Raw genomic sequence first — 26,420 nt, 5'->3', positions numbered from 1 at the left:
ACCCGCCCCGGACCAACCGGACACCCTGTTGGACACAGACGAGGAGGAGGACCGTGACACGCCATCGTCCGCCAAGGCCTTCCACGAACAACTTGCAGGTTTGGCAGAATATTTGGGGCTTCCTCAACCAGAGGTTGAACAACAGGAGGAAGGTGTTTTGGCAGAAGTCCTCACTCTACGTCCCCCTGCTAGAACGGGAATCCCGATGCAGAAGGACGTTGTTGCCTTGGCCAAGAAGGGGTGGCTCAAGCCACACTCGGCTCAGCCTATCAATCTGCACCTCGACGCCAAGTATAGGCAGATGGAGGGGGATCCACTCTTGCTGTCGGCACACCCTCAACCACACTCTTCGGTGATTGCTGCAGTGTCACTCTACTCGAAGCCTCAGTCGTCCTCTGCCACCTCGTCCTTGGCACTGCTAGGCAAGGAGGAGAAGATCTTGATGGCGTACAGAAAGAAGATTTACTCAACGCCTCTCTGTACCTGCATCAATCCAACACGGATGCCATGCTGACAGCTGTTAACCAAAGACTTTGGCGGGAAATATATGACTTCCTTCCAGAACTTCTGGTGCAGAGCCAAGCATGCTTCAAGGCGGGGCTGGCAGAGGCCAAACTGGTGGGGCAGGACATCATGGAATCCACCGTGGCCCACATTGATACCTCTGGCCGGGCCATATGCATCGCCACAGACATGAGAAGGACTGCCTGGCTTTGGACTACTAAGTTTAACAGTGACGTCCAGGAACGCATACTGGACCTTCCATTCGACGGTAGTGACCTCTTTCACTCCACCAAGAATAGTTCGCAGACTGCAAAGTCTTTATCCTAACGAAGGCCACGCCCAAGGCGTACACCCAGTCAGATCAATGCTCCGATAAGGGGCGGGCGTTCGGCAGGTTCCAGAGCTTCCAGGAACAGAGGTTAGAGACAGCCTGACCGTTCTCAGAGTCAGCACTGGTGCAAACAACAAAAGGGAGGGGTCAAGGTTTTTTTTCCAGTCCCCCTCCTCCGCAGCATCCTCAGAGGGAAAGAAGGGATGACTCGTCCCTTCGGGTCCACGTGTCTTTGGTGGGGGGCAGGCTTGCCTTTCACGTGCAGTTTTTGTACCAGAACTTTTCGGACCCCTGCATCCTCCCTGTAGTATCCAAGGGGTACGGCCTACTAGTCGATCCTTCTCCCCCCCCCCACGCCCACAGATTGGGACAGCAACTTGTATGTTGTGGGCGCAATCATGAAAGTGTTTTATCTGACGAATCTAGCAATATCGTCACTGGTTCTCTGCAGGGAAGCTTCTCCTACTTGGCCAGGGAAAGGCAGAAACTACCTGACACTGACCTTGGGGGCGGCTATCTGTGGGAGGACCACGTAAGGGAAGACAAACTCGATGAAGGCAGGAGAGTACCAGACTTAAACAACCCTTAAGTGGTAACACCTAATGGCAACCAAGGACATATAACGCACCTCAGTACGGCGTATTGTGATGTGGATACTGAATTCTCAGGCTTTTCTAGCCAGAAACACCATGCACATCATCCCCCCCCCCCTTTCTAGTACTGAGATGAGGAAGAGGCATGGCATAATGAGGATGACAAAACACAGCAAACCAATACTGCATTCTAGTAGTTGGAAACTAAGTAAGGCCGGGACATTTAAAAAGCAAACAGCTGAGTAACCAGCGAGAGAGAGACAGAGCCTGCCATTGCATTCGACTTGTTCTGACGCTGTTTGGGACTGTGGAGGCAAGGAGAGTGCAGAACGCAGCTCAGAGGCTAACTGATATGGTGTGCATCGAAGCCAAGCCGGGAGAAGTTCACTGCGTCCCTGTCACCGGCAGCTGGAGCTGCCAGACGCAGAGGGAAGCCAAACGGGAACAACGCGGCTTACGGAAGGCAGTGCTGGTCAGCGTCCGAGAAGCGGAGGAGACAGAGAAACGCGATGAATGCTAAAGACACAGAGAAACACCAGTTAGCCCAGGGAGAGAGTCGATGGGTTACCGGGGTGCTACAGGGCGAATACCGCATACTGCACTCAAAGCAAGAGAGCCCAAACGACAACTGCAAAATAATTGATAGAAACCCGAACATTGAGAAAAGCCTAAGTGGGTTCCATTTGATAATGTCCCCACAAAAATGTTGCCATGCAAGAATGGCGCAGTTTTTCTGCTGAGACATTATCATAAGGAACATGCGGGGGACACCCCCGCAACCTCTGACATTTTTGGGGGGATTACCCCATATATTGTCCCCATATATTATGTTGCCTATGCCGTTTCCCAGCAACTATATGTATGGTGACATTGTATACAGCGACAATATTACTTGATACCCCTAAGTGAGGGCAATAGTATGGAAACAAACATTGTGAAAAGCCTAAGTGATATGATATGATATTTTATTTATATTGCGCTCATACACATGTATTTCAAAGCGCGACCAAGCAAAGGGAAGGGAACAAGGGAGAAAGAAAACAATCTTAATAGACCCAGTGACAGTAAGAGCGTGCAAGTGCATGGAAAGGGGGAGAGTACGAGGAAGGGGGAAGAGTGGAAAGTGCGGCACAAAGGAGAGAACAGAATCAAATAATAAGTGCAGTAAATAAATGCAATAAATAAAATTAAAAAAAATACAAAAGGCAAGTGTGTAATTTGTCAGATAGGGTATATCTGATAAGTGCAGAAGAAAGGTGGGGGACTGTATGGGTACAGAAACAGATCCCAGTGCAAGGGGTGGCTTAGGAGTCGGTGCAGGAGGATGAGCAGGTACCTGGGCCCAAAGGACAAAGGGTGGCCAGGAGCATGCTGCCAAGAGAGAAAACCGATCCGCAGGGGAGAGGAGGGGCAAAGGCAGAAGCGAAGAGAAAGGTCTTGAGGAGCTTCCAGAACCAGAGATGGTTCTCCTCCAGTTTCAAGGTGGCAGGGAGACTGTTCCAAAGTGAGGCTCCCGCCAAAGACGGAGATCTAACCCTCGCTCGTTTCTTTGAAAAGCGACTGACCCTGAGGGAGTTAGAAGTAGAGGAGCGAAGGGCTCGAGAGGGGAGGCATTTACGGACGGATAGTTGAAGGTATTTTGGACACAGGACCCAGAAAGCCTTGTGGACAATGCAGAGGGTTTTAAATGTAATCCTTGCGTCCACTGGGAGCCAATGAAGGGATTTCAGAGCTGGAAAGATACAATCCCAGGGCTTGAGGCCAAGGACAAGTCTTGCAGTCCTGTTCTGGATTATTTGTAGAGGGCGGAGAGTGGAGGCAGGCATATTTAGAAAGAGGCTGTTGCAGTAGTCCAACCTAGAGAGACCAGAGCTTGGGAGACAGTGAGCTTCTGGGGGAAGGAGAGGAAAGGCAGAGTACCTCTGGGGAGGTGCAGTATGAAGTTTGACTTTTTAGAGATGTCCGAGATGTGTGAGGAGAAGTAAAGTGTGGATACAAAGATGACCCCGAGATTCTAAGCCTCGCAGGTAGGGGTAGACGGAGGGTCAAGGGAGGCCGGCCAGAGAGTGAGGGGAAAGGATGGTGAAGGTGTACCAATGAGGAGGATCTCAGTCTTGTTGGCATTTAGACTAAGATCGTTGGCGGCACACCAATTTTGAATGGCGATTAAGCAATAAGAGAAGAGGGAGGGAGAGGTGGTATCAGAGGGAAGCCTGAAAATGAGTTTGGTATTGTCAGCATAGCACTGGAAGTGTGAGCAGAAAATGGAAATGCAGTAGGCGAGAGTAGCCGGGTATTGGTTGAAAAGCCAGGGCAAGAGGTTAGACCCCTGGGGAACACGGGAGGGAGGGAGATAGGGAGTGAGGGAGAGAGAGACCCCCAAGTTGTACCTGGGAAGGTCGATCGGAAAGGAAAGCGGTCAGCCTGGCCAGAGCCTCATTGGTGATACCCAGGTTGTCACAGACGGTTGAGACTGCAGCAGGTTTGGCAAGTTCCTTGCAGATTTTAAAGAGTTCAGCCGAGTTGTTGGATGCCGCAGAGACGCGGGCTTGAATGTGGCCTCTCTTCTTAGAGCAGACAGCGAGACGGTATTGCCTTTGGAGCAGGCGGCAGGCCAGTTTGTCAGAGGATGAGCAGGAAGCCCTCTATTTCCTCTCAGCCGCCCTACACTTACGTTTAAATGTAGCTAGGTCAGAGTCATACCAAGAATTGCACTTGGCTTTGGACTTCAGATGGATCCTCATGACGTGGGCAAGAACATCAAGAGTAGCGGAGATAGAGGAATAGAGCAGGGACAGGGTTGTGTCAGGGTGTGAGTCAGCCTGATGTGACGGAGGAGGAGAAGGTGGCAGCAAAAGCCTCGATTGACGCACGCTTCATGAGTCGGATGTCCGAGAACGTGAGTGGCAATCTTGGGGTAGGCTTGGCTTGAGGTGGGTGGAAAGATGGGAGGAGAGGAGGCAGTGATCACTCCAGGAGAGAGGAGTGGTCAGTGGGGTAGAGAGGGGGAGACCGGAGGCAAGTGAAGACAGCAGAATTAATACAGAACCAAACATTGTTGAAAACTAGAGTATAGACAATACAATTGATATAAAGCCTGCAAAGAAAGTGTCAGTGCCCCAATACTGTAGAAGTGTTGTTTCTTGGATTCAAAGGAGAGTGAAAGGAAAGCCAAGAAGTCCAATTGGGACCACCTTGAAGGTCGACTGTGGAGGAAAACTTGAACTCTACCACAGTTGTTACCTATGTTGCAGCTAAGGTACGAATTGAGCCTGCGTTCGCTCTATTCTCATTTTGGCTGGAAAGCGTTGTCACTTTACAGATTGATTCTTGTACCTCTCGACCAGTCTCTTTATCTTGACATGCATGACCTCACTAACTTAGGTACTAATTTCTGCTTATCTGAGCTTCGAGCGGATGCAGGGAACATACTTGAACAATGTGAGTGCACACAATAGACTTTCATAGAGAATCCCAACAAAGCCAGGCATGCACTAATCCAATCCAGGTTTGATTGGATTAAAACAAGAGCATCCTTAACTAACCCGAAAATACCAAATCGATCCCTCTGTGTGAAAAGTCCTGTTCGTATGTTCTCCCATACATTAGAAGATTTCCCAATCCCTCCTGGTGACAAGAATTACTACGTTTTCATCTAAATTTGATCAAAACCAATGAGACGAATCTTATTTGGCATAAATCGGATCCTTTTGTCAGCGCTTGTACTTTATGTGGTGAATTGTTCATCCAGGACCTGAAACATATCTTAGTAGTTTGCTCCTATACTTTGGCTGAAAGACATAAATAGTTCTCACAATTTGTGAATGAAATCTCACGTCTCTCAACGTAGGATTTTTCGCGTAGCTTATTTGCAGGAAAAGAAATTGCATTGTCAATTGCACTGCTAAAACTTTCGCAATCAAGTGTATGATTCCTTTTGTTGGTTCCAGCGTTCTTTATCTTGTTTTCAATCTCTCATGTGGGTGCAAGTTCCAGACTCGCAATACTTTACACGACTTGGTTCACTCTCCTGCCAAGCCAGTGTTTTCTCATGTACTAGTCCCAGAAACTATTTCTCTCATATGGGTGTGAGTCCCAGACTAGCTCTTCTGCGTTGCATCCACATGGTTCACTCTCCTGCCAAGTATGCAACTCACTGAGGGTCCCAGAACCACTTCTTCTCATCCTCTTATTTGGGTGTGGTTCCCAGACTTGCACAGCTTTGTTGTATATGCTTGGTTCCCTCTCCTGCAAAGTCTACAACTCACTCAGGATCCCAGACCCTCTTCTTCCAGTGTTCTGTTGCTTTCCGGACCCCCTGCACCTCCCAGATACCTCAAGTACCCATTTCCTTCCTTCCTTACAGAGCCTCCGGTAGCTTTCAGGCTTTACGGCGGGTTCTGCTGCGGCTCAGCAATCTTCTGACGCTCCCCAGCTGTGCGTTCTCGTTCTCACACACTTCGCTGGGTCCTAGGATGCAAAGAGGATTCACTCGGCAGCAACCAGAGTAGTCCTCTCTTTGCAGACCACCTTCGGGTTCTCCCTTGCGGCAGGTGTCGGCTGCCTTCCTGCACGGCTCCTGCTCCCGCTCTTCCTCTTCCGAGGACCGCACTCTCCTAATGGTATCCCACCTGATCCCAACTGATCCCTGGCACAGTGCTAGTGCTCAAGGGCCCCCTCCCTCTGGGAGGCTTTGAGAAGCCTAAAGGTGTACCTCTAACTAGTCGGCGGCGATCTGCCATCCAGGTGGCCAGGAAATGGCCATCGCTATTGGATCCAGTTACTGGGGGTGGACCAGTGAGGGAGGATCACCTGGCTGGAGGTCCTCGCGGAGTGGAAGTGGGACACCGAGGGGTGAGACGCAGTATCCCCCTTCTTTCAACACCTTTTCCCCATCGGACCATGTAGGATATTCCGAAACACTGCCCCCCCCCCCTTTTCCGACACAAACATTTTGTACACCATGAAAGACAACGGACTAACACCAGGGCCGTTTACCTGACATGTCCCAATACAAGGGTCAGGCAAAGTGAGGCAATTGACCAGAATCACACACACCTGACGGCCCTTTCCATTCCCCACAGGGATAAAAGGTGGAGCATGAGAGCACAGTACGACCAAGACAGACCGCACGACAACTCAGCTATCCAAGTACGGCAGTTCAAGAGGAGGAGAAAGGTGGCGAGAACCGAAAGGGTGACAAGGAGAGAAGCTTTGCGGGCTTGGGTCGGAAAGAATCGTAAAACTACGAACAATAGCCAGCGTGTGTTGCAGCAGATGTCAACAGTACTCAGGGCCCTCCTCTGCTGATAACTAAACCAGGGAGAGAGGCTTGCCGCCGTAGGACTGGCCTTGACTCTAGAGACAAGAGAAGACAAGCGGTTCATCACGGCCAGTGAGTCGAAGTGAGAACCGATAAGAAACTGAACTGTGTTGAACGGGTTACCAGACATTTGGTCGAAAAAAATTGGTCGACCAGACAAATGGTCGAACCAATTTGGTCGAAAACCAAATGGTCGAATTTTTTTATTTTTTTTATTTTCACCCCTTTTTTTTATTTTTTTGGGGGGGTCCCCCCAACCCCCTTTTTTTCTCTAAAAACCCCTTTTTTTAAAAAACGAAAACCCGAAAAATAAATATATAAATAAAAAAAAAATTCGATCATTTGGTTTTCGACCAAATTGCGTCGACCAAATATCATTCGACCAGTTTTCAGTCGACCAAATGACTGGACACCGTTGAACACAAGAGGGGAAAACCAGTTGCAGAGGAGTCTGGCACCACGTGGGTGCTCACTCGAGAAACCCTGGGCGATTATCCTATTGTTGAAACTACCGTAACCAGTAGGCCTTGGGAACGGGGCGAGAAAGGGGTCAAAGGGGTCATACAGGGGTCCAGCAAAATCCTCTGTACAGTCGAAAGTCTTTGACCGGCAGAAGATTGTAAGGCTAAGGGAAGTGAATCCTGCATCGCAAGAAAGCAAAAGAAATTGTGTAATTGGCAAAAGTTGGCAAACGTGAACTCGACGGAGGGATGCCGATGGAAAGTGACAAAGCCTAAAGTCCCGATAAACAGTGTGTTGACAAAGGTGAACCCGACTGAGGGATGTCCACAGTGAACTGTTTAAAAAGACATTAAGACTTGTGCATGCAAGGAAAGCCATAGTGAACCTGACGGAGGGAGACTGACGTTCAAGTGTGATCTGAGCCCGTAAAATAGGGAATCCAGGGGTGAAAGGTCATCAGCGAACATCCAAATGAAAAGGAACTTTTTATTTTTTAATACATCAGGTCCTCGAAGGCAAGAGACTTTTAGAAGAAAAGAGACTTGACCATCGACGGTCCTGATAGCTGAGAACTGAACTGTTGTCTCGTGCTGGGAAAGCTCATTGTCTCGTGCTGGGACAGCTCAAGAGTGTGTTATGCTCAGGAATCCCACCTTGTCCCGTGCTCAAACCATGGGGGGAAGGGAGACACCCGGCTACAGATCCTGACTTATCATTTGTGAACACTTCTTTCTGAACTTTCTCCCACACTCTTTTGGTATTTAGTTGTAAGGATTGGCAGTAGGTTTTTCTTAGTATAGGCCCTTTTATTTGACAAGACGCCACTTAGACACTACGATCATTTGATGGTCGTAGCTTGTTCCCATGTTAGCTTTAGGTTTAGATAAGGTATTTTTCCAACCTGCATATTCAGTTTAATAAACACCCTTGAACTGTGATCACTTGTCTGTCTTTACGATTGCCACCATGTGTTCCTTACAGAGGCACACTGGTCTTCTTGGTTCCCCCAGTGAGGGAGACTCCAGCTACCCTGGGTTCCCCAAAGGCTGCTGGGGTTGAAGGGTTCCATGTCTCTCTTGGTAATACAGTGGTCCACAACCCCTTCTGCTAAAGCACAGGATTCCTGCTCCCTGCTTCTCCAGGATTGTTAACTGCTTCCTCAGTCATTCCCCCTTTTCTACTCTGTTTGAACCAATGACCAGCCGGGTATCACTAGACCACTCATTATGGTTCTTAAGAGTAATCTTCATGGCTCTGTTTCCCCTAGTTTCCGTATCAATCTTGGAACTCTCCCTTGGGTAGAATAGGATCTTGTTTGTCTAAGTACTTGGTAATGGGGCTCTATATTGGTAGTTCCTATTCTTCCTCGTCCCAGTAGTTCTAAAGGGGACTGGTACAGAAGTGAAGTGACCAGGGGCAGAGGCGTAGGTGACATCTTTTTCTCCACCTGTGGTGTCCCCCAGGGATCTAATCTCTCTCCCTGGCTGTTTAACCAGTATCTGGCACTCCTCGCCCACCGCATCGCCGCTCTCTGCCCCAACTTCCAGTGCTATGCGGACGATACCCAGCTCATTTTCAGGCTACCCTCGGCCTCCTCCTCTCCTTCCCTCATCTCTGACTGTCTGTCTGCTATCCAGGAATGGTGTGCCGCCAATGACCTCTGCCTTAATGCCAGTAAGACTAAGATCCTACTCATTGGCACACCCACTCCCTCCTTCCCTGCAGCTCTCTTGCCAGCCTCCCTTGGCCCCCTTCCTGCTCCTACCTGCAAGGCAAAAAACCTCGGGGTCATCTTCGACCCCACACTCTCCTTCTCTCCTCATATATCTGACGTCTCTAAGAAGTCACACTACCAGCTGCACCTCCTCAGAGGTATTCTTCCCTTCCTCTCCTTCCCCCAGAAGGTCACTGTCTCCCGAGCCCTGGTTCTCTCAAAGCTGGACTACTGTAACAGCCTCTATCTTAATCTGCCTGCCTCCACTCTCCGCCCTCTGCAACTCATCCAGAACAGAACTGCGAGACTTGTCCTTGGCCTCAAGCCCAGGGACCGTATCTCTCCAGGACTGAAATCTCTACACTGGCTCCCAGTGGCTGCGAGGATTAAGTTCAAAACCCTCTGCATTGTCCACAAGGCCTTCTGGGGCCTGGGGCCTAAATACCTTCAACTCTCTCTTCCTAAATATCTTCCTTCCCGAGACCTTCGCTCATCCGTCTCCAACTCCCTCAGGGTCAGCCGCTTCTCGAAGCAACAAGCTGGGGGTAGATCTCTCTCCGTAGCAGGGGCCTCCCTCTGGAACAGCCTTCCTGCCTCCCTGAAAATTGAGGAGAACCATCTCCGGTTGCGGAAGCACCTCAAAACCTTCCTCTTTGCTTCTGCTGTCTCTCTCCCTCTCCCCTGCTAAATTCTTCACTGAAACTGCACTGAATCTGCAACTGGGCCACTCTCAGTGACCTCGGTCCTGGGCCCAGCCACTCTCCACTTGCGCTGCCTCCCTGGCAACCCCTGCACTGCGGGACTGTCTCTGTATCCCTACAGCCCCCCCTTCCCAGCTCTTGTCTGCACTTAACTTGCAATTGCCACCAGCTGGCCCTATTCATTTATTTTTATTCTACTTACTTTGTACTGCACTTCCCCCCTCCCCTTCCCCCTGCACTTCTTCCCTTCCCCCTACCCCTGCCCTTGCGCGATCTGAATGACACCTGGCCTAGTAGGATCGTTGTCTGTCTTCCCCTTGTTCCCCCCTCCCTGCCTCGTCGTGCCTTGAAACACTTGTGTATAGGCGCGTTACAAATGCCATATCATATATCATATCATATCAGGAATGTCTAACATGTGGAGCCTGAAGCTAATGTAGTTGGGCCCACCGGAGTGACATTAACATCTGTAAATGCCCACACAGCACTGCTGAGTGGGCATTTACAGATTTTGGGTGGGCCTTGCCCCTCAGATGCTACCCTGTCTACCCCTCTGACCAGGGGAGGAGTGTGTGTAGGGTGGTGGTGCATTTTCAGGGGTCTTAATTGGGACTAACCTACTACCTACCTACCTACTTTGGTTTTGGTAAGGGGAGGGGATCAAATAAAGCAGAGTAATACTGCATTCTCCGGGAATGGTTATCCATAATCCCATAAGGGGCTTCCTCCCCATGCCATTCACCCATGGTGCACCACCCCTACGGGGACTATTGTACTGTGGACGCACCGTCCTGGCTTTGTGGGAAAGGTCTCCCCCTAGGGAAGAAACAACAGCATCCCTAGATTCATCACACCTCTCTCAACCTCTCTGCTGCAAAGCACCAAGACCGATATAAAGGTTTTTTTTTCTTCAAAATTGTGTTTATTGGATTTTTCAAGGTAAGCAAAACAGAAGACTTCAAAACACACCACCACCCTACCCCCTTACACAATCGGACAAGTCACCGTCGTACCCCAGCAAGCCCAGCTTCCAAAGTATGTCTTTATCACGGGTAGTGCGTTGTCCTTAAGTTCTGCGGGCACCACTGAGTTTTAAAATCACTTTGCAGGCACACCAAGACAAAACTCCCCTTCGACTCTGCACCACCCCCATCCCTGCCCACGTCCCACCAAAATGCCCCCTGTGCACCCTGGATCCTGTACAGGGCCCATTCCATAGCAAGGAACTTCCAGACCTTCTGGAGCCAGTCATAGTCCATCAGGGTTTACTTTGCTTCCAGTTGTTAGCGACACAGTCAACCAAGCAGTTATTAACAAAACCATGAATGCCTTCCTTTGCTCGCTAGAGAGTAAACAGTCTGCTGAATCACCCAACCCCATCTCTGTTCTCTGGGTCCCAAACCTTTACTGATCCAAAATATTGCTTCCATTTGCTTGATGACATACTGCCAGAAGGGTTGTATCACTGGACATTCCCACCAGATATGATCCCACGACCCTCTGTCCTTGCATCTCCGCCAACAGCTTGATGAAGTTTTTGAAAACATATAATAGTGTATAATGCCACTGCAACATTACTCTGTACCATGCCTCTCTTAATTGAGTCGAGTGTTGTGACGGGGCGGCCTGCCACAAATAACCATGCTGACACCTAGCGTCAAGGGTGTTTATTAAAGACTTTTGATGCTCAGAATGGTTGATTCACAAGGTTCTCTGGGGTCTAATGGGGCTAGGGATTTTGGCGCTAGGTCCGGCCCTTTCCTATCTCGCTTTCCCCGGGCTTGTTTCCCTCCTCCCCAGCCCAGACATCCCTATCATGGTCGATAGTTACTCTCAGATCAGTAACACCTATCTGTTTTTCTTCTCTACACTTTAGGTGTTTGCCCTGGGACAATGGCTCCCTTACTCCCTAGGGAACATCTAATGTGTTCTTCTGCTGTCATCAGTTAGAACTCAGGGAACTCAGCATGATCAGTGATGACCACTCGCTGAATTACACCCAACTCCAGCATTTATTTTGAGGTCTGCTCGTATGATCTTCTTCCAAGCCTCGTGCAGTCAATAGGGTTTTATGTAAGTGATTTCAATCCGGCACACACCAAAGTCCCGCCCAGCATGTAGTGCGCAAATGAAACCCTTATTTATTTGTACCTATAGGTTCAATATTCTGAACAATATACCACTCGTATCACACCCTTCTACTGAGATCCCCCCCCAGTCACAACAATCACCAATGGGGTGGCAGAACACTGAATAATATCTTTAATACACTAGGAATCAAGTAATGAGCACAAAAACAAATGCAGCACAAAAAATAATACTTTTGAATTGGTGTAGAACAGATAGCATTATGGTTAGAGGTTCCCCCTGCAACACCCCTCAACCCACCAATAGGCAATGAAAAGAGATGGGAGGAGAGAGCAGGTATTTAGGAATAACACAAATCGAACAGAATATCACTCCCACCTTCCCCCTTCAAACACAAGAGAAAAACAGAATTGACTTTTCAGCTGTCAGAATGGCTTTGAAATTGTCTTTGGAATTGACTGAGCAAAAACACCAAATGTGGTCAAAAATACTTAAATTATTATAAATTCCTATGGGAGCCGCTTTGAACAATTGCGAACAATAACAATCAAAAACAATGATTTAGTCAAAAGAAAACATTTGAAATCTTAAAGTCCAAGTGGGAAATAAATTAAAGCTAGTTCACACATGTAAATCCTTTCAGAATTTCAAATCACTGCAAACTTTTCCTTGCGCTATAACGGCCAATCACACTGTTTAGCACTGCGGGTTTGGGTTCTATGGATAGCTAAGGTTGTAGGAGTTGAAATTCCGTTTCTATCACAAAAACTGAGGGAGTTATAGAGGTTTTAGTAAAGGTTGTTTTTGTAAAATAGGTGTGAGAATGGAAAACAGAAATTCGGGTTTAGAAATGAGAGATAGGTTTTCTTATGCTATATTAAAGACTACAAAAAGTAGAATGCCACACAGGAAGGTCATTCACGGCCGCTCATGTTCATGTATGATCTCTAGTTTCCATTTGGTTTGGGAATTACTTTACTTAAACAATTAATAAGAAGTTAGGGTTTAGGTACACAGATGAGAAAAGAGTCATCGTAAAGAGAATTCTAGCAATACTATGGTTCTGAATCGAAAATGGGATGGGTTTGAGATAGGGATCAGATATATTAGGGTCACTTTTCTTCCTATTGATACTCACAGAATAAGTTATTAAATTGGACCGTCAGTTCTGGTCATGGATTGGATCTGTCAAGGAAAAACAGCACATCAGGCATGGTACTGGATCAGCTAGGCCGGTCCAGGATTTGCACAGGATCTGCCATCCTTGTTTGTGGGTATTTCAATCAGCTGGATAGCGAGTTCCTCAGGCAAGCCTTGTGGTAGCAAGCCAGAGAATTTCAGGATACTAGTTCAAAAGGGCTTCTCACACCACAGCGCTTCACTGGGTTGCAAGAATAAGTTTCAGGATTTAGGCCTTGCAGAAAGTCAATAGTTCTCTACTGCTTGCAAAATCTTGGCATCTGGATCTGGAAGGATGTTAAAGCTGGATGTAGAATGCTAGATCAGAGTGCTTCCCCGGAATCAGGAAAGTGAGTGAATCGGTGAGTCCCTATTTGTTGTCAGCTGTATCTATTTATCCTTTAAAATTACATCACAAAATGGGTGTATGGGCCGGCTTAACTAAGCTTGCCCCTGTGCACTGGGATTGGATCAAAACCTCCTCTCCGCCTTGCAACTGAGTGATTGGATCAAGGCCGGATGATGTCACATTTTATGGTTTGCTTTACAGTTCTTAGAAACCTCCCTTTAGCTACTGGTCTCAAAATCGGATTTCATCCTAAATACATATTTCTACATTGGTCACCTTTACACAAATCACACACAAAGATGCCATATTTTATGTAGTAGCTGTTCCTCAAAATCCTACAGCTGTGGGATCTTGTTTCACCTTTTTACATATCTTAGTCCTTTTCACCATGAACGCATTTTCTAAATTTTCTGCAAATTACCACAAATGTGTGCGTTCAACATGGGGATGTGTCTGTACATTTTCACAATTCTAGTATTAACACATTTCACATAAAACCACATATATTGCCATTCCTGTCCAGAACATGGTACACGGTTCTGCCGCCTCTTAAAACGTGGTGCCAAAAATTAGACTAAAAGATATGTCCTTGGTATATTTTTCACCACTTTGAATCACAAGTTCTGAGTCTTTAAAAATTGTTCTTTGTTCATTCTTAACAGCAAATGGTACGCCTCTTTTTCTCTCCTTGCAGTCCAGGAACAGCCCCCTTCTTTGGGAGTCCCTTCCAAGAGCAGTTTACGACCCCCTTCACACTTCCGTTTCCTGGGCTGAAGCTCTGTCATTGTTCATTCTCTTTCTGTTGACAAAAGTCTGGGCTAACGCACAACTAGCATCTTCCAGTGAGTTTCAACTGAGAGGATATCCCTCCCCCTGGGAGAAACCTGCTTTTCCAGTTCTGACAGCTCAGCCAGGCTAATTAACTTCTTAAATCCAGCAAAAACCAAACTTTTTGCATCAAATCACATAACTACATTACTTTCTTAGCTTTCAACCTGTGGGATCAAAACACAACTAAGATCTGTATTCCTTTTAGCAACAATCCTTTTTATATTTGCTAATCCAGCAGACTTTTAGTTTAATACTTTGAAGTTTCATCAGGGCTCCTCTGACAGCTGTCATCCACAGGTAGCCCAAGGTACTGCACACAGATTTTGAAAGGGGCTGTCAGTTTACAGACAATCCGTTTTTTCTGAAGAAATGTTTTGCTCTTCATATTTAGGACTTTGTATGTTTGCAATACTTCTTAAGATTACATGAATTTTAGCGCAGAGGAAGATTTTGGATGTTGAGAAGTGTTGTGTTATAGGCTTTTTGGAGTTTTTAGCACCAAAGCAAATGTCATTTGTAGGCACATTTTGGAGTTTTATTTTCACTTGCAAAGTGCTGCTTCTCCCTCTACACTCTGTTTGCTGGTCATGGAGGCCACTGGCACATTTTCTGCCATGTGTGCTCTATCCCACCACACATGCACCATGGGTGGCAGGTTGTGCATCCATTCTTTTGTGGGTTGCAGGATGCGGTTTTTGTAGGTTTTTGGCGCGCACAAGAGTTTTGCCGCCATTGTTGCTGCTTCTTGCACCATAACTAGCAGGGTGATCCCGCATAGCACAGCGGAGTTGGTCAGTACATCCCACATTTAGGAGGATCACTCCACCCGGCGGAGTGTGTGTGTCTGATAGGTAATCCTTTGTACCCTTCCTGGCCTTGTTGAAAACACATCTGAATATTTTGGAATCATTTGTAAGAGTTTATGTTGTTCCTTCATCTACAGGCCCGTCGGCATGGTTTCTCTGTGTATTTCTGTGGCTAATGGAGTTGTCTGGGTGTTTAATACCCAGCTGCTGCTGTGTATGTTCTGTTCTCATGCCAGGCTTTTAACATATTGATGTGGTATAATTGGGAAGGTTTGCACCTGTCCACCTGTTGTACCTTAGAGGTTAGAGGGGAAACCTTTTCTGTGATAGTATAGGGTCCATGCCACCATGCCAGCAGCTTGTTTTTGGTGGTTGGTAACAGAACCATTGCCTGGTCTCTGTTCTGAAATGTTTGCTCCCTTGCACCTTGGTTGTAAACTTGCTCTTGTCTTGCTTGGGCGCCCTGGAGATGTGTTTTGACTAATTCTCGCAACTTCCCCATATACTCTTAGGTGTTTCTGATAAGGGGAGGATCACGCCTCTGTTCTTTGTGATGACCTTCCCATTCTTCACAGAGGATATCAAGGGTGTCAAGGATTCCAACCGTACACTCGTTAGAACGGGAAGAACCCAGTCGAGGATTGGGGTGTCTTCCTGACAGAGAATGATGCCCAGGGAATTAGGTCATCCCAATTCTGTCCATCTTTGTCAACTAGCTTCCAGAGAATGTTTCAGCGTTTGATTGAATCACTCAACCAATCCGTCCGTCTGTGGGTGATATACAGACGTTTTCAGGGTTTTTATCTTCATGAGTTCCTTCATATCGGTCATCAATTTTGACATGAAGCTGGTCCCTTGGTCTGTCAGGATTTCACTCTGGAAGCCCACTCGGGTAAAAAATTGCATGATTACCTTTAGGATTGCCTTAGTCGTATTGGCCATCAGCAGAAAGGCCTCTGGGTATTGAGTGGCATAGTTGACGAGTAACAAGGTGTAGTAATGTCCTGATTTTTAGGGTTGTAATGGACCGATCACATCCATGCCAATACGCTGAAGAGGTACCTCGATGATGGGTAGTGGTTGCAGCAGGGCTTTGGGAACATTGTCTGAGGAGGTCTTTTGACACACTGCAACAGGCGCAGAATTGTTTGACTTCCACGTAGACCCTGGGCCAGTAGAACTTGCTGAGAAGTGTTTTCAGGGTCTTCTCAAATCCCAAATGGCCTGTTGTCAAATTGAATGTGCCAATTGTAAAACTGCTTTCAGAAACTGACGTGGTACCAGGAGTTGATGGTAATTAATATTGTCCCCTCGGGGGTTAACATCAATATAAGAACCCATTCTTTTCTATGAAGCAAAGGGTCTTTAGAGAGCGACTCTCCTCCTGGGATACCAGGTTTCGTTGTGCTTGTTCACAGAGGGCGTTGGTCCTTTGTGGTTCTGCGAATTAGATGGAAGCAGGTGCCGGGGTCTCGTTGGAGCTCTCCGGGGCTTGTTGCACCTTGGTTATTTCAAAAAATCCAGTTTCTCCACTTTCAGAGCTGTCCAGTGTTCTGACGCCTCGATTTCTGAGATAAGCAGGAGTTCACAAATCAGTTGTGCTATGGGTTGTCCTTGTTTGTTGATCTATCGAAATTAGGGAATGCTTCCCAGAAGGACCTGGCTCTCCTCACGATAGTCCTGATCGATCACTCCTGCCCCTACCTCTAGAGAATGTTTCAGAGCCAGCCCAGACTTTGAGGGTACTCTCCCGTAGTCTCCTCCCGTAACTCCATCTTTATTCCGGTATGGACCAAACCTTGACTCTTCGGTGGTATGATTACCTCTTCGTCCCCATAGAAATCACATCCAGCAGGCCCCAAGGTTACCCGCATGGGGACTCTAGCTATAGTGGCTACCCTGTGGACTTGCAACATTTGGATGTGGGTTGACCTCTGTGACCTCTGAAGCATTGCACATCGGACACTGTGACGCGGCAGCCCGCCACAAATAAGCACGCTGACTCGTAGAGTAGATTCAAGGGTGTTTATTAAAGACATTTGATGGTCAGAATGGTTGATTTGCAAGGTTCTTTGGGTTCTAATGAGGCTGGGGATTTTGGTGCTACGGCCGGCTCTTTCCTCTCTTGACTTCCCCAGGCTTGGTTCCCAACTCCCTAGCCCAGACGTCCCTATCGGGGTGGTTTGTAACTCTCAGATCGGTAACAGCCATCAGCCTTTCTTCTCTACACTGTAGGTGTTTGACCTGAGACAATGGCTACCTGACTCCCTAGGGAACTTCTAACTTTCCCTCTCCTGTCATCGGTTAAAACTCAGGGAATAGTGCCTTCTTTTGGACACACCTTTTTCACCCTCTCGTACCTGACTCTTCACTATACTTATCTCTTAAACTGTTCTCCTCACACCAAATTACTGTCCCTCCAATATCTCACTCCACCTTTCCACCTCCACCCTTCGATCTTACTTCCTTTTGCACTCATTTTCTTGCTACTGCTTCTGTCTCTAACTATCCTCCTTCCTCTGTTATTCCTTTCCCTCCTTCCTCTCACTGTACTGTCCCTGCCTCTTACTGGTTTTCTAGTTAAACTTCTGTCTACACCAATATCTACTCCTACTCTCCCTCTCACTGTTGCTCTTCCCACTCTACCTCTGCTACTGTTACTATTCCGCTACCACTGTCTTCCTCTCACAGGACCTCCAGGAATTGTGCCCTACTCACCTCGATCGCTAGCCCCTGTTCAGACCCCCTGGGACACCCTGGGATAAGGTGCCCTGCACACCCCTCTACTACCCACTACCGCCTATCTCCTTCATTCGCTACTTCCACTGCCTACTCTACTTCCAGTTACTACCAGCTACTACCACCACCTCTACCACTACTTCAGTCTGCCACTACTCCTACTCTACCTCTACATTCTCCCTCTCACACAAACGCTCCACATGCCGCCTCCTTAACAATAGCCCCTGCACCCAAGTTGCTCTTGCCTCCTCTGTTCTCTTTGATGTCGTCCGCTGCTGCCGGTCCTCACCCAACTGCAGCCCACACCAAACAACTCCCAAGCTCCCTTTTGTATATCCCTCCCCCTCTAAGGATTGGCCACTTACCCTACCAATCGTTTACCTTGCTTTCAAGGGGTATGACAGGGGAGGTCTTGGGAGGTTACATAAGGGATTCAAGCCCCACCGCCTTTTCTACGTGGCTTTGCTGTGTTAGGGCGTTTCTCTTGGTTAGCTGGCTCTTCTTCTTTTCTGGTCTGTGGTTTTTCTTCTGAGGGTGTTATGCAGCGCGATGCCAGGTCCTGCCATGGTACCATCCTTGCAGGTAAGGAGATGGTGGGAGGAGGACTGTCTACACATTATCTGGCACCCAGGGTTGTTGGGGTCTGAGTTTTTGGGTGGGCTCCCTCTCACCCCCGACAGTGCTGGATCAACTGCCCTATCACAGCGTGTTAACTTAGGTACATTATGCCACACATATTTGCAATGCTCTCCCGGAATCTCACTTCCCAATTTACATCCTGTTTGTTAAGGTCACCTATGGTGTACAGGTTCATCCAACACTAATTTATCAAGGGAGAAGATTAGGTTTTTGAACCCTTGTCGGTAGTTATGAATTTCTCAAAAGGTGTAAGTAGTCTGGTCGCAGCCGCTCAAAGCGACGAATTGGCCAACCAGTGTCGTAATTGAAAGTACTGGTGTCGATCAACTTCAGTCAATCTGAGATTTTGTTTATATTGTTCAAACGTCATTATGTCTATACCCACAAACATATCTCATAGTTTTAAACATCACTACTTCTTCCTCTGTTGGAATACCCCTCCCTCCACAACCGGGGTAAACTGCAGGTTCCAGAATAAAGGGGAAAAGGGAGAGAGAATGGTTGACAGTGCTCCTTATGCCACCAGAGAGTCCCATATATCCACCACTGCTGACAGAATATGACTTGTACGCATAATGGATGGCCTATCCCTCATATCCAATCAAAAGGCACTCTGCAGCTGAGTCGTAGCCACCTACCTATCCATGCGTACCCAGCTTTTGGACACGCGCCCCGTGAGCCACTCCCTAATGACCCTTAATTGGGCAGCTTCACAATACTTCAAAAAGTTAGGTGCCCCCAGGCGCCCCCTATTCTCTCCCACACATCAGGGTTCTGATAGTAGCATCTTTGGGGCGCTTGTTCCACCATATGAACGCCAAGATGATCCTACTTAGGAACTTGAAGGAGGAGTTGGGAAGGGGAATGTGGAGTGCCTGAAAGTAATAGAGAACTTTGGGCAGGACTACCATTTTTACCGAAGCTATTCAACCTACTCAAGATATAGCTAAGGGGTTCAATCTTTTTGCAAGAGAGCTGGGCAATTTGCCTCTTATAGTAGATCCAGTGATTGGGTAATAGTTACCCTCAAATACTTTATTCTCCCCTTAGCCCATCTAAACGGCAGTTGGCTTTGGATACGCTCTCCGCTCAGGTTCCAAAGATAAATTCAATATCTCTGATTTCTGTATGTTTACCTACAAACCCGCCACCTTGACAAAGGTCTCCAGCTCCACTCCCAACACGTCTAATGGTGTTTCCGGCTCTGTTAAAGTCAGCAGCATATCATCCGCACATGCCATTATTTTATGCAGATCCTCTCCAAACTTAATCCTGTTCACCTCACTAGCAACTCAGATTCTCCACAGGAAAAGTTAAAGAAATGGAGCATAAAGTAGCCGAGAAAGGGGGGCAACCCTGTGTCATACCCCTGGTGAGAGGAATCTGCCTAGAGAGATGGCCGTTGATGGCGAGCCTTATTGACAGTGAGCAATAATTTGCTCTTATTGATTGCAAGAATTTTGGCCCAAATCCCATGCGACTAAGGGGCCGAAAGAGAGACGACCGTTCGACACGGTCGAATGTCTTTTCGGTGTCTAATGCAACCATGATCGCCAGCGTTTGTTTGATCTCTACCTTTTCTCTAAGGTGGTAGACTCTCTGGATATTATCACTAGTCTGTTTTCTGGAATAAATCTTGCCTGGTCAGGTGCTACCAGCTTAGAAAGCAGCAGAGTCCATCTCTGGGCCAAGATTTTGGTATATATTTTTGCGTCTATATAAATTAGATCAATGGGTCTATAGGGTTTTTGAAAAATACAAATCTTTGCTTCCGCTATTGTCCTAGTGATTGCCCCGGTGGTTCTGAAAGTATTAAACAGGCGTGTCATCCGAGGCACTAGTCTAGACTTGCACCCCCTCATCCGTCAAATATTTAAAAAACTACTGGATGGAATAACGCCAAACCACAAAATGATTGCGAGTCAACGCTTCATGCCCAAGTTGTTTCAAACCTGGTGCAAATCTGTCCAGAAATGTTTGGCTGTGCTTACTATGCGAGGGCTGTGCTCACTTGCCAGGGCCAAAGTCCTTCGCTAGTGGGCCGAAGGCTGTGCCACATAGCGGGTCCAAAAGAAAACATCTTAGCGAACATGTACAGTGGACTCAGCTGAAGGCTGTGGCCCCTGGCCATGGCCCAGTAGTGTTCTAAAATATACAGTGGGCCCAAAGGACATGTATAGTGGCCATGGGCACCTAGTGGGTGTAAAAGAAACATATTAGGGGAACATATACAGTGGACACGGCCAAAGGCCCTGGCCATGTCCGTGCTATGGCTAGTGGCCCGTTAAAAAAACAATGGTATAACAAAACCCTTGAAATTCACTGAAAAACTTTAAAGTGAAGTTAAGTTGACCAGATTTAACGCAACAAAAAACCCTTGAAATTCAGCGATTGTGGTATGTCACGACGGGCTTAACTCGGCACGTTCCTGTTGCAAAGCCCATGATCACATACATATTATAAAAAGAAGGGAGTAACATGACATATGAAATGGGGACATAGCATAATGGGGAACATCAACAGGAATGCGCCGAGTTAAGCTGGTCATGACTACCCACATCTGCTGAAATTCAAGGTTTTTGTTGCGTTACATCTGGTCAACTTAACTGCACTTTAGTTAGTTATTTCAGTGACTGTATAGCAATCTTCTTGCATACACATAGCTTTATGGGAATTGATTATCTATTTGTAAATTCCATGTTCTTGATACAAATTGGAGATGTGTGGCTCATTTTATGAGCGCTGTTCTATCATAGCTCAGTGTGTTTGAGGTGCAGTGGCACTCCAGCTAGGGAAGAGAGGCAACCAAGGGTGTAGCCACCATGTGTTTTGAGGGTCAAGGCCATTGTGGATGACATAGCGTCACATATAACTGACCTGCACACACAGCGCAACGTTACATGGGGTGCTTTTAAGGCTTTAGCAAGGGACTGCTAATAAGCAGCAGCAAGTAATTTGGCTATGATACTTATGATTACAGTGGAATTTCTTCAGGAAGAGCTGAAGTAATCAGAGGAGACTTATAAGAGAACGGGGTCGAAGAATTCCTTTAGGAAAGCTTGAGGTTTGCAGGCACCTTTCTAATCTTCAGATTAACGAAGCGAGAGGGGTATACTTGACCTTAGAAGTACCTTCTCTGAAAGGGGCAGTAATTCAGATAGGTTTCGGGCTAAAATGTTGAAAGACAAATAGAGTATGTTTATACCAGCAATTTGAGATGTGCAAGCTACTAGACGTGGTTGAAAATAATAAGGCATGGACGTTTGTAGATTTCAATCAAGCCTTGTAATCTCCTGATCCCCCTAATGAGGAGTGTCTGTAACATCATCTTTTGAAGGCAGACCACCCTAAAATGTCTCTTGAACATAGAGATGTTGTACACCAATAATAACTAAAGAGGAAGTAATGAGGGCCATAGCTTTGTTAAAGCCAAACAAAGCCTCAGGCCTAGATAGCTTCATGGGCCTCTTTTTACAAAACATTTACCTGTAAATTTGTGGTGCCACTAACTGCTATTTAATTATTAGCTTCCTCCCAAAACTTGTGAAAGGCCTGGAGCTCTGAAGCTCATACAGGCTCACTGCACTCCTTATTCAAAGATATTCACTTAAGTTATTGGTAGCCTGATTTGACAACATTGTCCCCAAAATTAGTCATATAGACCAGTCTGGATTAGTCAAGGGGCAGCAGATGTTTGAAAATGTGTGAAAGTTGATTAATCTCATTGATATAACCACAAGATTCCCAAGAGGTCTGTCAACTCTAATAGTTTTAGATGGTGAAAAAGATGTTGATAGTGGATTTGGCCTTTCTGAAGTGTACCCCCATGGAAAGTGGTTTGAGGAATGATTTGTTACTTGGATATTTTATTTTCATGTTACAAAAGCCCAAAAACCAAAATCTAAATCAATGGAGGCTATCCAATCCACTAGAAATGGAGGTGTCAGGTATTGTTTCTGGTTCCACTCTATCCAAGGTATTCTGTCAATGGAATTCCTTACAAGAATAAAGCAGGATAAGTAGGCTAATAAAGGTAATGGTGTGGGGATTCTGAATAGGATGGGTCCTTAGTTGCAGAGGATGTGCTTAAATCCACTGCATATGTGCTGGAAACCCTCCCAGTGGTGCAGGTGGGGATTGCACATTGTATCGCAGTCTCATGCATTAAAGTCAACACACTAAAGCTGCTGTGACTGGATTTCCCCAAGGAGATTTGGGAGAAGATAGCTGGAAAGGTAGATATTAAATTGGCTGAGAATTCCATTAGATACCTGGATTGCAGATGTTTATAAAGCTAATTATCCATTTTTATTTGACTCTTATCAAGTGAGATCTGTTACATGAAGGTGTCCATCATGGTTTGGCAGCATTAACGTTCCGATAATGAATGTGTTGCCTCACCTTTTATATTTTTTTCAGGCTCTATCAACTCATGTCTGAGGAGGGATCTTCTGGCTCTGATCTCCTCAGACAAATTTGAAAGGATAGAAAGCCCAGAATAGCATGGAAGGTGGCCACGTTTAGCTTTGCCAAAAGGGGCTTAGATTTGATTTAAAATTTGTATCGCGCATCTTCACAGGAAACCGAGCAGAGACTGCATCTAGGCGTAGATGTTAAATCAATATGAGCAAGCTCATAACTATTTACAAAGGTCTTTATTGGAAAAGAAAGGTTTTCAGTTGGTTCCTGAACTGTGTAAAAGTAATCAATTCCGCGAAGCTCGGCAGGTAACTGGTGCCATGCACATTGCCACGCAATTGAGAAACATCTGTCACCCGATAAACAAATTTGGGCAGAGGAACCACCAGAATGTTTCTACTCATAGAGCAGAGAAGACTGTTTGGCTGTAAGCCACAATATTGGATGAGAGATAACAAGAAACAATATCATAGAGACACTTGAAAACCGAACGGAGTGTTATAAAAAGAACCCTCTGCTGCACTTGTAGCCTATGAAGACTCCTACAGGCATGGGAAGTAGATGAAACTCTAGGCAAAGAAAAGAGGAGCCTAATGACTGCATTTTGCGTGGCCTACAGATGATTCAATTGGTAATCTGGAATACCCTTGAGACGGGCATTACAGTAGTCTGACTTGCCATTGACCTTTGCCCCGACAATAGCTGGTCAGTCACTTTCTGAGATAAGTGGCAAAAGAGGCTTCAAGAGTTTAAGATGGTAATAGACAGCTTTAACAGTTTTGTTATCCTGCAGATGACAACTCAGGTTTGCTTGACATATGCAAGCTTCTTTTTTCACTTTAGAAGAAAAGGTAGTTGGGACAGCAAACAGTGCAGGGCAGGTGACATGTTATTTTATTTTAGGTTCAAGCATCATTATCTCAATTTTGGAAGGGTTTACCTGAAGCTTATTCACCAACATTCAATTGAGGCTAGCACTCGGTCAATTGGTTCCAGAGGTTGTTTCAGTCGAACATATATTTGGGTGTCATCAGTGTTATTGCAGGACAAATTGTGAAAAAATACTCAGCAAGGGACGTATATATAGATGTTAAATAGTAACAGGAATACAGGAGATCCCTGGGGCATACCACACTCAACCGATACAGGGCTAGAGCAGTGCGGACCCATTTTTACTTGCTGAGTACGATCCTTTAGAAATTATGCTTAGCTTAGTGTGGTACCTTTAGACTGTGCGATAACTGTTTGAGGTTTAGTATGTCTTCAATAAACGCATACAATTTACTTTGTTTAGCTGTATACTTTTTTGTTTGTTTGATATGAACCATCTCAAGGATTAACTAGAGACCTCCACATCTGATTGGGTATTACGTAGCATCCAAGCTCTGTATATGTTTGGCGAGTGGGTTGGGGAGTGGAGGAGATGATCATCAATGCGATAATAGTGGGAGATGTTCAGTGCTTTGACGACATTGGTTTGGAAGGTTATGTGGCTCCCTAAGCTACATAGACCACTCTCTGTATATGTCTACTTGGTCCCTAAATCTAGTTTTGAGGTGCGAGACCAGGGGGTTGGCAAATGAAACTCACTACATTTCCATCTCCCTTCATGCCACTCACTGTTAGGTAATCTTGACTTTTCTCCTGGGCTAGGCCCTAAGGGTTTTTCCTCTTGGAAGAGGGCGACTGTATTAGACTCATAAATCTCTTCCATAATTAAGTCTTTTCAGGCGTGCAAATCCAGGGTGGCATACAAGAAAACTGCATGGAATAGATTCAGCTTAGACACTGGGTTATTGAACTGCCAGAGCTTTCCCTATTGTTGAATTACCACTTGAGAGGGGTCGAGGGCGGGCGGATTTGCGGCATCCCATATCACCTGAACAGTGGGAATCCATTCGGTCTGTACAGAAATGGTCTATGAACTAATGCTCACATAGTATTTTAACCTATCTAAGCAACATAACATACTCCCAAAAGTGTTGGCGGGTTGTGGAGGAGTTGGACCCTTTCTGCATAGATGGTGGGTTGTCCGGCACTGGTACCTTTTTGGAGGGGAGTTGTTAAATATATTGTTAGTGTTAGGCCTGGAAATGGGGGGCGGAGTGTTAGCTCTGCTGGTTGAAGGGAAATTCCCCTTGTTCTCTATGGGTAGGCTGTTTATGTAAATGATTTTGGTTGCCAAGCTTACCGCTGCATGTTTGTCGGGGAAGAGGAACCCACCATCGCTCATGTCTGGCTGAAAATAGAATGGATGATAAGGGCCCTGGAGAGCCTGACTGTAGATCTACAGAACTCACTACGAAATTTCTCTAAGAAATGACAGCCTCTGATATCCTTTCTGTCACAGCACAATAGAGATCTGGCTTGCCCTGAAAGACTATGCACTCTACAGACTTTTGGCATTTTACTGTTTTAATCAATGACTCATGATGATTGACACTTCGCTGACTTTAGCCCTGCTTTTTGTTTTGAGGAACAGGGAGACTGAGTTCTTAGGTGTTGGATGTGGGGAAAGGTAATTTCTATGGTATATAAGATTTCTGTTTAAGCTTGTCTAGTAAGAATGGATATTTTATAATATTGTAGTTTTGTTATTGATACATCTCTAATATAAAAGTGTTTTGAAAGAATACAAAGGAGCTAACAAAGTGCCTGATTCATTTCCCCATCCAGGTATTTGTAAAGTGTGTAAATATGTTAATGTGCAAATGGGAATATCATCTGCCTATTGCAGTTTTTATAAATTTTCCTTTATGAAGTCCTTTTAATTTTCCATTGTCCTTTTTTTAAGCATTACCGAAGGAATATCAGAAGATTGGAAAAGCCTTGCAGACATTGTCGCAGGTCTTCAGCACCAGCGGCTATCAAGGTATTTATAATTCATGTAGTGTGTACTGCATTGGTCATGTCCTCCTTCCTTGCATTTACCAGTGGAACTTCAATCTGTGTAGCTTTATTGCATTACATGATGCTGAAATGGCACAGCGAAAGCTATTAAGTCAAATTATTACATAAATATAAATCAAATGATGCTCCTGTATGAGTTATCTCTTCACACTGCGTCCTTGTATACGACTGTACCCTTTTCCCCCATCATTTTGTGCTTCTCTCATTTCCTCCTCCCTCATAATGTTCACATTGGAGCCTCTACTGAGCCATTGATCTATCTACCATGCACTTCTGGATCTGTCAGTATGTTTCTTTATGAAAGGTTAAGGATAACAAAGGCTATTGTATAAGAGACACTGAGGCAGAATGAGAAAGGGAATACTGGCAAGGAGCATGAAAAAGTGAGGTAGGGAAGTCAGGCAGTTGCTCCCTGGGGCCGACTGGAGAACGGGTGCAGTAAGGGGGATGAGCACCCACAACCAAAATGTTTAAGCCCCCCACTTTAAAATTCCCTTTTGCACAGAGGACAGCCAAGTTAAAGTTGGAAAGAGTGGTGTGAGCAGACACTTCAGCAAGTGGAAGATCTTCTGGGTTCCTGCATTAAATTAAGATGCCAAACTGTTCTTTCTATGGATAGAGGCTCGAGCCTGAGATCTGTCTGATGTAGGAAGGCTATGAACTCAGGCTCTCTAGTCAACACCGTTTGGCAAGATATGGTTTATTGGGGTGAAAGATGCTCTACATTTTCTTTACCAGGAGTGTTGAAATACTTGGCTGTTTGTAATTCCAGTAGAACTATTTGGCCATGGTCCGCTTTCTACGAACATGGTTATCTTAGAGATTTGCAGAG

At 46.1% G+C, this 26,420-nt stretch overlaps 1 protein-coding gene across 2 annotated transcripts in view; it reads left to right on the top strand.

Annotated features, from left to right (window-relative positions):
* The window catches only part of SNX9 (sorting nexin 9), a 1,580,311-nt gene that overhangs the window by 1,283,719 nt on the left and 270,172 nt on the right, over positions 1 to 26,420 (top strand). For both annotated transcript variants that reach the window (XM_069607724.1, XM_069607723.1), the window contains one exon: positions 25,473 to 25,550. In XM_069607724.1, the coding sequence (XP_069463825.1) occupies positions 25,473 to 25,550 (78 nt within the window). The remainder of the gene's footprint in view (positions 1 to 25,472; positions 25,551 to 26,420) is intronic.

Source organism: Ambystoma mexicanum, chromosome 4q (genome assembly GCF_040938575.1).
Source record: "Ambystoma mexicanum isolate Mex_15411 chromosome 4q, UKY_AmexF1_1, whole genome shotgun sequence".
Lineage (NCBI taxonomy): Eukaryota > Metazoa > Chordata > Amphibia > Caudata > Ambystomatidae > Ambystoma > Ambystoma mexicanum.
The sequence above is the reverse complement of the archived record's forward strand: the minus strand, read 5'-3'. Positions and strand labels throughout refer to the sequence as shown.